The 16,943-nt window shown below is 44.2% G+C and overlaps 1 protein-coding gene across 1 annotated transcript; it reads left to right on the top strand.

Moving 5' to 3' along the window:
• Positions 1 to 10,184: 10,184 nt before the first annotated feature.
• On the top strand, positions 10,185 to 13,974 carry LOC115139967 (frizzled-10-B-like). Its single transcript, XM_029677900.2, has one exon. The coding sequence runs from the start codon at positions 10,952 to 10,954 to the stop codon at positions 12,707 to 12,709; it is 1,758 nt and encodes a 585-aa protein (XP_029533760.1). The 5' UTR covers positions 10,185 to 10,951; the 3' UTR covers positions 12,710 to 13,974.
• The last annotated feature ends 2,969 nt before the right edge of the window (positions 13,975 to 16,943 follow it).

Raw genomic sequence — 16,943 nt, 5'->3', positions numbered from 1 at the left:
TAGAACAATGAGCTAATGAAGCGTGACTTCGCCTGGCATAGAAAATGTGCTCTCTTGTCAGGACACTATTGTTCATAGGAGATAGCTAACAGCACAGCTAACATATATCACCTCAAACTGAAGTGATATACACTTAAAACTTAGTTTCATTTGACCTTTTTTCAATTGAGATTTCTTTGTATATATCCATAAACATTATGCCAGCTGATTCATGATTTTGACTGAATGAGAAACGCTGCCTGTCTGTCTCCTCCCAACTCAGTTCATTACTATGGGACAGCTGGAGATCGAATTTGAATATTGAAACAATGTTGCAAATGTCGGAGAGACAGACAGCAAGGTTTGTACAAATCTCCACTGTTGAAAACTAAATGTTAGTCTAAAAGAAATGTGAGATAACGTCCAGATGCTTTTATAGTGGAGATCAAGTTTTATAAATTGCTTGGCTGGGCTGATGAGACAGTTGTCAGGGTTTGGCCAGGATTGTTACGGTTTTGACCACTAGATGCCCCCATTGTGCTTTTTGACCCTTTTGTTTTCCCTTGTTTCCAGTTATTATTTGCACCTGTGCCTCGTTTCCCTTGAATGTATTTAAACCCTTAGTTTTCCTCAGTTCTTTGCTCTGTGTTTGAATGTTAGCACCAAGCGCCAGCGATGCTGTGAACATTTGTTGCTCCAGTTGGACTCTCTTGTGGCACTCTGTTTTTGCTCTCGTTTATTTATTTTTGATTATCTTTTGATGCTTTTTTTCCTGCTGTACCTACCACCTTGTGGATTTACTGAAGAACTTTCCTTTTTACTTTATTAAAACACTGTCTCAAGTACTGCTGTGTCTGCCTCATCTTCTGGGTTCTGCCGACTATTAGTGGCTCAATTTGCTAAGTGACTGTTTCTCACACCGGAGACCCGAGTTCGTAACCGGGTCTTGACAACAGTGGATTGCGCAGTCAGATGGAACAGAGTAAAAAGGCATATTAACGTCATAGATTTAGCCGGTGCTAACTTGTGTTATAGGCACCGGCTGTAATGCGGTTTTAGCAAATCAGGATTAGACCCACCTGTTGTATAATAGTCTACATTAAGTTCATAATCACTAGAAACAGAGACATATTGACAGTGAAACATTTGATTGACAGTGGCCATTTAATTAATTGTTCAGCAGTCTTATCGCTTAGGGGTAGAAGTTGTTAAGGAAACTTGGTGCTCCGGTACCACTTGCCGTGCAGTAGCAGAGAGAACAGTCGATGACTTGGGTGACTGGAGTCTTTGCCCATTTTTGGGGGGCCTAACTCTGACACTGCCTAGTATATAGATCCTGGATGGGAGGAAGCTTGGCCCCAGTGATGTACTGGGCAGTACGCACTACCCTCTGTAGTGCCTTAAGGTTGGATGCCGAGCAGTTGCCATACCAGGCGGTGAATGGTGGTGGTGCAGCTGTAGAACCTTTTGAGGATCTGGAGACGCATGCCAAATATTTTCAGTCTCCCGAGGGGGAAAATATATTGTCGTGCCCTCTTGAAGACTGACTTGGTGTTTATATATGATGATAGTTTGTCGGTGATGTGGACACCAAGGAACTTGAAACTCTCGACCCACTCCATTAGCCCTGTCGATGTGAATGGGGGGGTGCTCATCCCTCTTTTTCCTGTAGTCCACGATCAGCTCCTATGTCTTGCTCACGTTGAGGTAGAGGTTGTTGTCCTGACAACATACTGCCAGGTCTCTGACCTCCTCTCTATAGGCTGTTTCGTTGTTGTCGGTGATCAGGTCGAGTCGTGCTTGGAGACGCAGTCCTGGGTGAAAAGGGAGTACAGGAGGGGACTAAGCACGCACTCCTGAGGGTTGAGGATCAGCGTGGCAGATGTGTTGTTGCCTTACCACCCGGGGGCGGCCATCAGGAAGTCCAGGATACAGTTGCAGAGGGAGGTGTTTAGTCCCAGAGTCCCCAGCTTAGTGATGAGCTTTGTGGGCAATATGGTTTTGAACGCTGAGCTGTAGTCAATGAACAGCATTCTCACATAGGTGTTCCTTTTGTCCAGGTGGGAAATGGCAGTGTGGAATGCGATTGAGATTGTGTTATCTGTGGATCTGTTGGGGCGGTATGCGAATTGGAGTGGTTCTAGGGTTTCCAGGATGATGGTGTTGATGTGAGCCATGACCTGCCTTTGAAAGCACTTCTTGGCTACCGACGTGAGTGCTACAGGACGGTACCTTTGCTTTCTTGGGCACAGGGACCATGGTGGTCTGCTTGAAACATGTAGGTATTACAGACTAGGTCAGGGAGAGGTTGAAAATGTCAATGAAGACACTTGCCAGTTGTTCCAGGCATACTCTGAGTACACATCCTGGTAAACCGTCTGGCCTCGCAGCCTTGTGAAAGTTGACCTGTTTAAAGTTCTTGCTCACATGGCTATGGAGAGCATGATCACACAGTCATCCGGAACAGTTGATGCTCTCATGCATGCTTCAGTGTTGCTTGCAAAGGAAGAACAATTTAGCGTGCATAAAAGGCATTTAGCTCGCCTGGTAGTCTCGCACCACTGGGCAGCTCGCGGCTGGGTTTCCCTTTGTAGTCTGTAATAGTTTGCAAGCCCTGTCAAATACGACAAACGTCAGAGCTGGTGTAGTAGGATTCAATCTTAGTTCTGAATTGACGCTATGCCTGTTTGATGGTTTGTCTGAGGGCATAGAGGGATTTGTTTTAAGCGTTGGGATTAGTGTTTGCTCCTTGAAAGCAGCAATTCTAGGATGTTGCCTGTAATCCATGGTTTCTGGTTGGGATATGTAGGTACGGTCACTGTGGGGACGACTTCTTTGATACACTTATTGATGATGAGATGGTAAACACCTCAATGCCATCGGAAAAATCCCGGAACATATTCCTGTCTGTGCTAGCAATACAGTCCTGTAGCATAGCATCCACATCATCTAACCACTTCCGTATTGAGCGAGTCACTGGTACTCCTTGCTTTATTTTTGCTTGTAAGCAGGAATCAGGAGGATAGAATTATGGTCAGATTTGCCAAATAGGCGCAAGAGAGATTTGTATGCATTTCTATGTGTGGAGTAAAGGTGGTCTAGAGATCTTTTTCCTCTGGTTGCACATGTGACATGCTGGTAAGAATTTGGTAAAACATATTTGAAGTTTTCCTGCATGAAAGTCCCCAGCCACTAGCAGCGCCACTTCTGGATGAGCATTTTCTTGTTTGTTTATGGCCTAATACAGCTCGTTGAATGCAGTCTTAGTGCCAGCATTGGTTTGAGGTGGTAAATAGATGCCTACAAAAAAGTTAGATGAAACAATTCTTGGTAAATAGTGTGGTCTATAGCTTATCATAAGGTACTCTACCTCAAGCGAGCAATACCTCGAGACTTCCTTAATATTAGACATCGTGCACCAGCTGTTATTGAAAAATAGACACACACCCCCACCCCTCGTCTTTACCAGATGTAGATGTTTTTGCCTCCGATTCACGGAAAACCCAGCCAACTCTATAATATCTGTGTCGTCGTTCAGCCACGACTCGGTGAAACATAAGATATTACAGTTCTTAATGTCCCGTTGGAAGGATAGTCTCGCATGGAGATCATCCAGTTTATTTTCCAGTGATTGCACTTTGACCAATAGAACGGATGGTAGAGGCGGGTTACCCACTCGCCAACGAATTCTCACAAGGCATCCCGATCTCCGCCCCCACGCGAATGATGGGGATTTGGCTTGGTCTCGGAGAAGCAGTATATCCCTCGCATCGGACTCATTCAAGAAAGAGACTAATACCATACCCACACCACTCATTGCCATTATGACACTACCAGAGGATTATTTTTATTTTTAAATGTATTTCACCTTTATTTAACCAGGTAGGCTAGTTGAGAACGAGTTCTCATTTACAACTGTGACCTGGCCAAGATAAAGCACAGCAGTTCAACACATACAACAACACAGAGTTACACATGGAATAAACAAGCATTACAGTCAATAATACAGTAGAAAAAAGAAAAGTCTATATACAGTGAGTGCAAATTATAGGCAATATTATGTAAGGCAATAAATAGGCCATGGTGGCAAAGTAATTACAATATAGCAATTAAACACTGGAATGGTAGATGTGCAGAAGATGAATGTGCAAGTAGAGATACTGGGGTGCAAAGGAGCAAGATAAATAAATGAATACAGTATGGGGATGAGGTAGTTGGATGGGCTGTTTACAGATGGGCTGTGTACAGGTGCAGTGATCTGTGAGCTGCTCTGACAGCTGGTGCTTAAAGCCAGTGAGGGAGATATGAGTCTCCAGCTTCAGTGATTTTTGCAGTTCATTCCAGTCATTGGCAGCAGAGAACTGGAAGGAAAGGCGGCCAAAGGAGGAATTGGCTTTGGCGGTGACCAGTGAGATATACCTGCTGGAGCGCGAACTACAGGTGGGTGCTGCTATAGTGACCAGTGAGCTGAGATAAGGCAGGGCTTTACCTAGCAGAGACTTGTAGATGACCTGGAGCCAGTGGCTTTGGGGACGAGTATGAATCGAGGGCCAGCAGAAGAGATCATACAGGTTGCAGTGGTGGGTAGTATATGGGGCTTTGGTGACAAAACGGATGGCACTGTGATAGACTGCTTCCAATTTGTTGAGTAGAGTGTTGGAAGCTATTTTGTAAATAACACCGCGTAGGCAAGGATTGGTAGGATGGTCAGTTTTACAAGGTTATGTTTGGCAGCATGAGTGAAGGATGCTTTGTTGTGAAATAGGAAGCCAATTCTACATTTAATTTTGGATTGGAGATGCTTAATGTGAGTCTGGAAGGAGAGTTTACAGGTTAGCCAGACACCTAGGTATTTGTAGTTGTCCATATATTCTAAGTCAGAACCGTCCAAAGTAGTGATGCTGGACGGGAGGGCAGGTGCGGACAGTGATTGGTTGAAGAACATGCATTTAGTTTTACTTGCATTTAAGAGCAGTTGGAGGCCACAGAAGTATAGTTGTATGGCATTGAAGCTCATCTGGAGGTTAGTTAACACAGTGTCAAAAGAAGGGCCAGAAGTATACAGAATGGTGTCGTCTGCGTAGAGGTGGATCAGAGAATCACCAGCAGCAAGAGCGACATCATTGATGTATACAGAGAAGAGAGTCGGCCCGAGAATTGAACCCTGTGGCACCCCCATAGAGACTGACAGATGTCCGGACAACAGGCCCTCCGATTTGACACACTGAACTCTATCAGAGAAGTGGTTGATGAACCAGGCGAGGCAGTCATTTGAGAAACCAAGGCTGTTGAGTCTGCCAATAAGAATGTTGTGATTGACAGAGTTGAAAGCCTTGGCCAGATCGATGAATACGGCTGCACAGTAATGTCTCTTATCGATGGCGGTTATGATATCGTTTAGGACCTTGAGATTGGCTGAGGTGCACCCATGACCAGCTCTGAAACCAGAGATTGGGATTTGAAATTGTCGGTAATCTGTTTGTTAACTTGGCTTTCAAAGACCTTAGAAAGGCAGGGTAGGATAGATATAGGACTGTAGCAGTTAGGGTCTAGAGTGTCTCCTCCTTTGAAGAGGTGGATGACCGTGGCAGCTTTCCAATCTTTGGGAACCTCAGACGATACGAAAGAGAGGAACAGGCTAGTTATAGGGGTTGCAACAACTTTGGCATAAAGAGGGTCCAGATTGTCTAGCCCGGCTGATTTTTAGGGGTCCAGATTTTGCAGCTCTTTCAGAGCATCAGCTTTCGGGATTTGGGTGAAGAAGAAATGGGGAAGTCTTGGGCAAGTTGCTGTGGGGAGTGCAGGGCTGTTGACCGGGGTAGGGGTAGCCAGGTGGAAAGCATGGCCAGTCTTAAATAAATGCTTATTGAAATTCTCAATTATAGTGGATTTATCGTTGGTGACAGTGTTTCCTATCCTCAGTGCAGTGGGCAGCTGGGAGGAAGTGCTCTTATTCTCAATGGACTTTACAGTGTCCCAGAACTTTTTTGATTTTGTACTACAGGATGCAAATTTTTGCTTGAAAAAGCTAGCCTTTGCTTTCCTAACTGCCTGTATATATTGGTTCTTAACTTCCCTGCTAATGCAGAACGCCACAGGATGTTTTTGTGCTGGTCAAGGGCAGTCAGGTCTGGAGAGAACCAAGGGCTATATCTGTTTCTGGTTCTACATTTTTTGAAAGGGGCATACTTATTTAAGATAGTGAGGAGGGCACTTTTAAAGAATGACCAGGCATCCTCAACTGACGGGATGAGGTCAATATCCTTCCAGGATACCCGGGCCAGGTCGATTCGAAAGGCCTGCTCGCTGACGTGTTTTAGAGAACGTTTGACAGAGATGAGGGGTGATCGTTTGACCGCAGATCCATTACGGATACAGGCAACGAGGCAGTGATCGCTAAGATCTTGGTTGAAAACAGCAGAGGTATATTTGGAGGGCAAGTTGGTTAGGATGATATCTTTGAGGGTGCCCATGTTTACGGATTTGGGGTTGTACCTGGTGGGTTCATTGATAATTTGTGTGAGATTGAGGGCATCAAGCTTAGATTGTAGGATGGTCAGTGTGTTAAGCATGTCCCAGTTTAGGTCACCTAGCAGCACGAGCTCTGAATATAGATGGGGGGCAATCAGTTCACATATGATGTCCAGGGCACAGCTGGGTGAGGAGGGTGGTCTATAGCAAGCGGCAACGGTGAGAGACTTCTTTTTGGAAAGATGGATTTTTTAAAGTAGAAGCTTGAATTGTTTGGGCACATACCTGGATAGTAAGACAGATCTCTGCTGTAGATTGCAACACCGCCCCCTTTGGCAGTTATATCCATGATAGGTAAAGCTCCGCCTTATCTCAGTTCACTGGTCACGATGGCAACACCCATCCGTAGCACGCGCTCCAGCAGGTGTATCTCACTGATCATCCCTAAAGCCAACACCTCATTTGGCCGCCTTTCGTTACAGTTCTCTGCTGCCTGTGACTGGAACGAATTGCAAAAATCGCTGAAGTTGGAGACTTTTATCTCCCTCACCAACTTCAAACATCTGCTATCTGAGCAGCTAACCGATCGCTGCAGCTGTACATAGTCTATCGGCAAATAGCCCACCCATTTTTACCTACCTCATCCCCATACTGTTTTTATTTATGTACTTTTCTGCTCTTTTGCACACCAATATCTCTACCTGTACATGACCATCTGATCATTTATCACTCCAGTGTTAATCTACAAAATTGTAATTATTCGCCTACCTCATGCCTTTTGCACCCAATGTATATAGACTCCCCCCTTTTTTTCCTACTGTGTTATTGACTTGTTAATTGTTTACTCCATGTGTAACTCTGTGTTGTCTGCTCACACTGCTATGCTTTATCTTGGCCAGGTCGCAGTTGCAAATGAGAACTTGTTCTCAACTAGCCTACCTGGTTAAATAAAGGTGAAATAAAAATAAATAAAAATATCTTGTTGGAAAATGTTATAGTTAGGGATGGAAATGTCAGGGTTTTTGGTGGTCTTCCTGAGCCAGGATTCAGACACGGCTAGGACATCCGGGTTGGCAGAGTGTGCTAGGGCAGTGAATAAAACAAACTTAGGGAGGAGGCTTCTAATGTTAACATGCATGAAACCAAATCTTTTACGGTTACAGAAGTCAACAAATGAGAGCGCCTGGGGAATGGGAGTGGAGCTAGGCACTGCAGGGCCTGGATTAACCTCCACATCACCAGAGGAACAGAGGAGGAGTAGGATAAGGGTATGGCTAAAGGCTAAAATAACTGTTGTCTAGTACATTCAGAACAGAGAGTAAAAGGAGTAGATTTCTGGGCACAGTAGAATAGATTCAAGGCATAATGTACAGACAAAGGTATGGTAGGATGTGAATACAGTGAGGGTAAACCTGTGCATAGAATGACGATGAAAGAGATATTGTCTCTAGATGTGTGGTAGGTGGAACTAAAGTGTTAAATAAGGCGTATTGAGCAAGGCTAGAGGCTCTACAGTGAAATAAGGCAATAATTACTAACCAAAACAGCAATGGACAAGGCATATTGACGTTAGCGAGAGGCATGCGTAGCCGAGTGATCATAGGAGTCCCGTGAGTGGCTTCAGGCTGCTAGCAGGCCAGGGCTAGCAAGCTAGCAGAAGGGCCTTGGAGGGACGTCACGACGGAAGAAAGTCTGTTGTGGCCCCCTCGTGCTATTGCGTCGGCAGACGGATCAGCAGGGCTCCGTGTGGTAAACCAGGCCAATTGGCAAAATAGGTATAGTGGCCAAAGAATTTGTCCGATGGGCCTCTTAAGCTAACAGTCCGAGGTGCTCTGGACAGCTAGCGGGCCGCGGCTAGCAGGCTAGCGGATGGGCATTCAGGGGACGACGCGATGGCAGAGCCAGTTGAGAAAACCCCATCGGGCGAATCACGTCGGTTGTCCAATCATGATGGGTTGGCGGGGGTCCAGGCCAGTTGACAAAATAGGTATTGTAGCCCAAGGAGTGGCTGATGGACCTCTTTGGCTAGCTGGGAGAGGAGATGTGCCTAGCAGATGGGCCTAGCAAGGCTAGCTCCAGGCTAACTACACTAAGGCTACACTATGACACTACCAGAGGATTACTGCCGTGGTAGGCCTGCCTCAGGCCACTCAGTGCCACTATGACACTACCAGAGGATTACTGCCGTGGTAGGCCTGCCTCAGGCCACTCAGTGCCACTATGACACTACCAGAGGATTACTGCCGTGGCTAGGCCTGCATCAGATGCAGATGATTAGTCATCTCCAACAAAACTGAAATGGATTTGTCTCAGTGTTCCTCCTTCAGGTGTTTTACTTTCATCATAATCTCCCCACACACAATTGAAAGATTAAAATGTAATGTTCTCATAGGTTATAAAAGGGTTGCGAACATCAGGATTGAAACATTGTGTGTTGAAACATTGTGCGTTTATTAATAAAGGTAGTGGTGAAGCTTATTATATAACAGATTTTCAGACATATTTTACTTAAAGAATAAAACAGCATCAGTTTGTGAAATAAATGTGCAAATAATCAGACATTTGTTATGATAGTACGTTCTTAGAGAAAAAAGATTGATTTCAAGTCAATCATGATGTCAAAGCTGTAGGCCTATTTGTTGATTCTGATCATGGGGGGAAAGCTTGAAACATTCAACCGTTTTTTTAAAGAAAAAACACTCTAGGTCTAAATAAGTGTGATAATTAGTTTGAAAGTATCTTATAAAATGTTTTATTGGTGGATTGTGAAAAGTGTCTGGTAAAATGTATTAGAGTGGTAAATTAACAAGAGTTGTAAATGATTTAGTGGTAGATTGTGAAAATGTTCCTATTTGGTTAGAATGGAGCATGTGTATTCAGTGGAAGGTAGTGAGCAGATTTTAGACTTTACCTGGTTAAGTGGAAATATTACTGCACTTCGTGATGGCCATACATGTGCAGACATTAAAGGCAGAGGAGATCCCTGAGGACTAATGTGAATATTATGCCTGGTGGTGGCTATATGGAGAAAAGTATAAATAGATGTGATGTCTAAGTCAGTGCTAATAACCTACTTTATGCTAAATGATGCAGGTCATTCAGAAGTACCTTCTGAGCATAATTCCCTTATGAATATGGATTTTACTGTACAATGTACCCTATTCCTGAAGCAAATATGAATAGGCTGATATGTGATTAAATTGGGATTTCCATAGTTTACAATTATGTTGGAAATAGAGAGAAAAGCATTATTCGCATTGTGAGTGGTTCCTGAGTGGCATTGATAGGCCTAGTCACTAGCCTATTTTTGACAACAATTTAATGCACTACCCGACTCACAGAATACATAAGGGGAATTTGGGAGAGAAAAAGTGTTCTCTCAACTAATTCCTATTTTCCCACAATACAAGGACCGTGAAAATTGTCCGTTGTGGCAAAGAAACTAACATATCTCGATTGAAGAGAACCAGAGAGCCAGTTGGGTTGTCTTTGGCTGCGTTTGGTGCCTGCATACTACCTGCGCTGGAATGTGCTAAATTCGGACACTTTTGGATCTAAAGTTTTAGTCGGAAATAGAACAAATGACCAATGAGTAGATTGCTGCGAACAAGCTCTAAAAAAAATAACATGCACGCTGTTACGCACGATTTGAAAATAATCACCGTGTCATTTTCATCTTTCTTATGCAAAGTAGCTGTCTTTGAAGGCGGATCTTTTGGCAGGTTAGCCCAGGACCGTGGCGAAGACCAACTCAAACGAGCGGTGCCACCAACCACTCCAAACTGATTTGCTCTGTCTCTGGAGTGCAGTTAGGAATAGATCTCTGCTCTGTTTGACTTATTATTAGGTTATTACACAGTTTGCGTGGATTTGTCGTGAGTATGCACATACCCCCAACGAAACCCCAACGCGGAGCAAAAGGAAGAACAATTTAGTTAAGTTGGTAGCCTAAACATTGAAGTTTTAACAGACTGGTTCCACTCGTGCTGCAGGACAGAGGCAGAAGGAATCCGTCCTGAACGTGAGGGAATACCGTCCCTGAACGCGCTTTGATGACCGCTGGAACGTTTGTCTGGATCGGAACACTTTTATCCAATAAAAAAAAAACATCGAGGCGAACAGAAAAAAATGAACTGTGCGACGGACTAGACACAACAACTAGTGCAAACCCGTTTATTCTCTGAACATGTTGGATTATTCTGAAACAAATGTATACACTTCCAAGCATGGACATTATGGTAAGCGACAATTATTTTGCGAGAAAATGATTCACACTTGTTAGGAATTCTCTCTCTCGAATCAAAGGAATTACAAGTAAAAACTGAGAAACTATGGTCTTTCGTAGACAATTGTGAGTTCATCCACTGCTTGGCTCATTCATAAAAAATTATCTACAGAAAGGTTTTTAGTAGTCTTTGCCTTTAGGAGACACAACTTCTACGTTATTCTAAGAATTGTATCTTCAATTGTTTGCCACTAAAAGGATCAAAGAGGAGAGACTATGCATTCCTTTGCCAAACTGACCCTTGTCAATGTGCTGCTGGTCTGTCTGAGTTGTGGCTGCTCAGCTATTAGCTCCGTAGACCCAGACCGGCCAGGTGAGGGGAGATGTCAACAGATTGTCATCTCCCTGTGTAAGGACATTGGTTACAACATGACTAGGATGCCCAATCTGATGGGCCACGAGGACCAGAATGAGGCAGCCATCAAGATACATGAGTTTGTCCCTCTCATAGAGTTTGGATGCCACACTCACCTCAAGTTTTTTCTCTGTTCGCTGTATGCACCTATGTGCACGGAGCAGGTGTCCACCCCCATACCTGCCTGCAGAGTGATGTGTGAGCAGGCCAGGCAAAAGTGCTCCCCTATCATGGAGCAGTTCAACTTCCACTGGCCTGACTCCCTGGACTGCTCCAGACTACCCAACAAAAATGACCCAAACAATCTATGCATGGAGGCCCCCAACAACGGCTCAGATGAGTCCCCAAAAGGCTCCCACACTCAGCCTCCTGACTTCAGGCTTCAGAGGCCCATAAAAGGTCAGGACCTGCATGTGAAGGACAAGGAGAGCAAGGAGATCTGTAGTAACCCAGGCAAGTTCCACTATGTACAGAAGAGTGAGTCCTGTGCTCCCAAGTGCTACCCCAAAGTGGATGTGTACTGGAGTCAGGGAGATAAGCAGTTCTCTCTGGTGTGGATGGCCATCTGGTCCATCCTTTGCTTCGTCTCCAGCTCATTCACTGTCCTCACCTTCCTTATCGACCCGCAGCGCTTCAAATACCCTGAGAGGCCCATTATCTTCCTCTCTATGTCCTACTGTGTTTACTCTGTGGGCTACCTGATCCGTCTGTTTGTGGGGGCAGACAACATCGCCTGTGACCGGGACAGTGGGGTCCAGTACATCATTCAGGAGGGTCTGGAAAGCACCGGCTGCACCATCGTCTTCCTCATCCTCTACTACTTTGGCATGGCCAGCTCCCTCTGGTGGGTCATCCTCACACTCACCTGGTTCCTGGCTGCAGGGAAGAAATGGGGTCACGAGGCCATTGAGGCCAACAGCAGCTACTTCCACCTGGCAGCCTGGGCCATCCCGGCCGTCAAGACCATCATGATCCTGGTGATGAGGAAGGTGGCTGGGGACGAGCTGACGGGGGTGTGCTACGTGGGCAGCATGGACGTGAAAGCTCTCACATGCTTCGTGCTCATCCCACTCTCCTGCTACCTCATCATCGGCACCTCCTTCCTGCTGTCGGGCTTCGTGGCCCTGTTCCACATCCGCAAGGTCATGAAGACGGAGGGGGAGAACACGGATAAACTGGAGAAGCTGATGGTGCGGATCGGCGTGTTCTCAGTCCTCTACACTGTACCGGCCACCTGCGTTATCGCCTGCTACTTCTACGAGAGACTCAACATGGACTACTGGAGGAGCCTGGCCGTGGAGCAGAAGTGTGTTGACAGCAGCGGGAACAATGCAGAGTCTGAGGAGTGTGGTATGAAGAGCTCCATCCCGGCCGTGGAGATCTTCATGGTTAAGATCTTCATGCTGTTAGTTGTGGGCATCACGAGTGGCATGTGGATATGGACCTCAAAGACACTGCAGTCGTGGCAGAATGTGTTTAGCAGGAAGTTGAAGAAGAGGACGAGGAGGAAGCCTGCCAGTGTGTTCACAAGCAGTGGGCCTTACATCAAGCCTCACCCAGCACTTAAAGGGCACAACACAAAGTATGAGCCTACCAGGCCCCCTCCGACATGCGTATGAGCTGGCGCTCTCACAGACAGCGTGCGAAACCAAAACCATTCTAAAGCCCTTACCTAAAACAGACTTTATAATCAGAGTGCCAACAAAAGACACATCAATGTTCATATTTATTTTAAGTATTATTTTGATCCATCTCAAGCTACAAGAAATAACTGCCTTTGTTTAAAATATCTGCTACTCCTAGAACCACTTATCTGTTTAAGAACATGACAGAGAGAAAACATATTTTGTGGAAGTAACTATTTGGATGTGTCATTGGGTTGCTTGAATAATGTGCAATATATGTCTTTCTTAATGGCAAAAAATACACGAGTATTGTAGAAACAGATTAAAGACAATGAAAGTGAATCCACTGACAAAGGGAGTGAATGGGCTGGGAGATCAAGACCCTTTAGCGTTGCGTTGTGTGGCTTTGAAATGGAAGTCAAAGCAGTGCCATACATGTTTGGACTGAACTGAAGTGAGAAAGCAGCTGTTGAAAAGGGCCCAGGACCACATTGACTGCCTATTGTGAAGCAAATTCATTCCATAAATCAACAAGCACTAGACATCGCAAAAGTAATAATTTGTACAGACAGTTTTCCTGTTGTTTTTTCTTTGCTGTTTTATAGCACAGGGGAACATTTGCATATATTTCTTAAAGTTAATATTTTATAAAAAATAAATGAAACATTCCAGTTTTAATGACCTAAAAACTGGAATTGTATATTATAACTGTATGGGGTTTATCTGTAGTGTGAATGAGTTCACCCTTGGCTTTACAAAAAGCACATTTCTCAATTTGTATGACAAATTATTACATTGGACATTTGAAGATAGTCCTCACTAACCATTGATGCATCGTTATGGTATATTTCAATCATCCACCGAGTGTGTGCTTGACACTTGACTTATCTCTCTCTCTTTCGAGAGATTTATGCATTTAATTACAGAAAGACAAATTGGCGTTTGAAGTTAGCCTTGTGAATACTCTGACTTCTGTTGATACCTGATTACAATGGAGTGAGCTCTCAGTGAAGTACCTACAGGAGGAAGAACAATGGCATCTGTACACTTCTGTTGTAATTGTTGAGAAGGAAGGCATCATGGGTAATCCAGAGCCCACTCCCTCCATGGCCATTTATTAGAGATGACTAATAGAAAAAAAGTTTGATGACATCAAAGAGATTACGAACAAAGCACTTTTGTATTATTGTAGTGTCAACCATTTCTAAAAGTGAGGCTTTTATATTCCACTCCTATTAAAATGTATTCACTTCCATGTTCCATACAGCAACAAAGACTTTTACTTTTGTTTTGTTTTTGTTTCCCAGTTTTCATCTCATTTGCAACATCTAATCAGGTCATTTTTTCTTTATCTAGAGCCTTTGATTTTAGTACCTTTTTTTCTTGTGATTAAGTTCAGAGCGCAAATGTGCAAATAAGCGTCTGGTATGATCCTCTCACTCTAAGAACTTACTCAAGTCAGGCTTTGATTATGTTACTGAGATGATCAGTCCACAGCTTTCATTTTTCCCCCTCTAATTTCAGTTCCGCTCAGACTTTTGTAGGCCTATAGATGAACGTCTATGCGGTTAAGTTGAGATAACACAAAGATAAACATTTTGTTTTTGTGCTTTTTTTTTTGTCAGGCCACTGATTCAATCACGTGTGTTTTCATGTGTGTGTATTTCAGGGATGGGGGTTATGAAATAATCCTACAGTTATTCAGGACAGGATTAGGTTGTTTGAAGGGTTTGGCTTTGACAAGAGATTTATAACTGCAAACCAAATACACAATATCTGTCATCTACCCTCCTCTTATCACCCTGGCATAGTGATATTTCTAAAGACACATCTGGCCTGGATTTCAGGCGGCTGTCATATTGACTAAGACTAGTTTTCAATAGCATGGTAGGCTATTGACTGAAACTAATATATCTGGTAGCGTACTCATTTGTTTGGGAGTCCAATGCTCTCACATTGTAAACAATTAATTGAACATCCCCTTCCAACTACAAGTCAAGTCTTGAGTGGAAGCAACACTAATATAGCTCATCTACCCCCAATTCCATTAGTTTATAGCAGAATTAACCATTTTGGAAACCACCAAAAACAAGGAACATTGTGCACCTTTATCTAAACTTTAAGGTTTTATGGCTTATGCATGAGAACTCCCAGACCCTAATAATGTTGCAGGTTGAGTGTAAACTATGTGCTCTCCCCCGAGGGCATTCAAGTTCCAGCATCATCCCAACCTGTTTTAACAGTGAAAAGCACATGACTCACAGCTGAATCAAAGTCAAGCAGTGTCTATTGATACTCTGTGTTGCAAAAAAAGGTGAGTGTTTTCGAAGGCTTCAACAGAGGCCACCTGGATAACAGCCCCCCCAAGGCTGTAAACATAAATGACAGTTACCACCCTCTCCTCTGGGGCTTATTCTTCCAAGTACGCTTCAGTTGCTCTTTTCAAAGGGAAACACTCTGAAGTATGCAAGCAAGGGCACAGTAGTGTCAGCCCAAAATGTTTTGGAACAAACTACACATGCTTCTGAATTTTGATATAAAACTGTTTTTCTGAGGTACGGTTTGTGTTTTGCAGCCACTATATCACAAATAATTAGACCTGTTATTCCGCGTCACTGCCAGTGCAAAGGCTTTATTATTAACTGGGTCTGGAACTGCTATGATCTAATCAGCCAAGTGTCTCATTCCAATCAGCCGAGTGTCTCATTATATAATGTGTGTGCCACATAGCCCCTGTCATTGCCCAGTTGTTGTCCCTAGCGATGGTGTGGTAGACGCCATGTTTTGTTTGTCCCAGTGGGGAATCTGGCAGCCGGCATGTGACTGGGGCTGAGGGTCTTCAGATCACCATATCTTAAAGCCAACCATGGCCCCGATTTGAAAGGACCAACTCATCCCCCACAGCCCCTCTCACACACACTCTCATTCTCTCACCCTTCCCTTCCTTGCAACTCCCCCTCTCAACAAATGTCCTGCTAATACGACACTTGCATAGTTCTCTACAGCAGTTAATGTAGCAACAGTCTTTTGGGGGACTTACCTGATGACTTTGCAAATCCAATCAGTTTTCCACATTGATTCAATGTCATCACATTTAACTTTTCTGTTGAAATGATTCGTAAAAAAACGTTGATTTAACCAGTTTTTGCACAGTGGGAAGAGTGTGTGGCCGGGTGCTTTAAACATACAGTTAATGTGACAGAACAGGCCTTCTGGAAGTCAGTCTCTGACAGTCTCTGACTCACATTCAGGGAGGGGAAAACCAGCAGGGTAACATCATCACTTCAGCTGATCCCTTGAAACCAGGACATCAAGTTAAGATATAGTCATACACCTATAAAAACGATGACCCAATTCCTATTTCCTTGCCCCCACTCTTATTGCATAGCTTTTCTCCCATTGTGTATGAAGGTGTGGTGGAACTAGAATCCTGCCTTGCTACCTGTGCATTGGCTGCTGCTGTTGCTTGCAGTCATAAAGTGCTCTGACACAGTGACATAAATCAGGCTGTCTAGTTGACTGGCGGCTAAGGCAGTGTCCCTTTGATCAGGCTTTCTGAAGACGCCCCATGTACTCATCCTCAGCTGCCCCAGCACCACCTGTTTACCAGTCCAGGCCTGTCTGTTTGGAGTACAGTACTCAGCCCCCACCCCCTCTCTCACTCTCTCTCGCTCTCTCGCTCTCACTCCCACTCTCACTCTCGCAATGAAACATATGTTAACATTGCCAAAGCAAGTATAAACAATACAAATTAACAGTAAACATTACACTCACAAAAGCTCCAAAAGAATAAAGACATTTCAAATGTCATAGTATGTGCAAATAGTTGAAGTACAAAGGGAAAATAAATAAATATAAATCTGGGTTGTATTTACAATGGAGTTTGTTCTTCACTGGTTGCCCTTTTCTTGTGGCAACAGGTCACAAATCTTGCTGCTGTGATGGTACACTGGTATTTCACCCAATATATATGGGAGTTTATCAAAATTGGGTTTGTTTTTGAATTCTTTGTGGGTCTGTGTAATCTGAGGGAAATATATGTCTCTAATACTGTCATACATTTGGCAGGAGGTCAGGAAGTGCAGCTCAATTTCCACCTCATTTTGTTGGGCAGTGAGCACATAGCCTGTCTTCTCTTGAGAGCCAGGTCTGCCTACGGCGGCCTGTCTCAATAGTAAGACTATGCTCACTGAGTCTGTACATAGTCCTTGAGTTTTGGTCAGTCACA

Source organism: Oncorhynchus nerka, linkage group LG13 (assembly GCF_034236695.1).
Source record: "Oncorhynchus nerka isolate Pitt River linkage group LG13, Oner_Uvic_2.0, whole genome shotgun sequence".
Lineage (NCBI taxonomy): Eukaryota > Metazoa > Chordata > Actinopteri > Salmoniformes > Salmonidae > Oncorhynchus > Oncorhynchus nerka.
Note: the sequence above shows the minus strand (reverse complement) of the source record. Positions and strands in the feature narration are given on the sequence as shown.

Bases quoted from the DNA above. Each gene is read 5' to 3' on its own strand.
- LOC115139967 (XM_029677900.2), top strand. From the start codon at position 10,952: ATGCATTCCTTTGCCAAACTGACCCTTGTCAATGTGCTGCTGGTCTGT.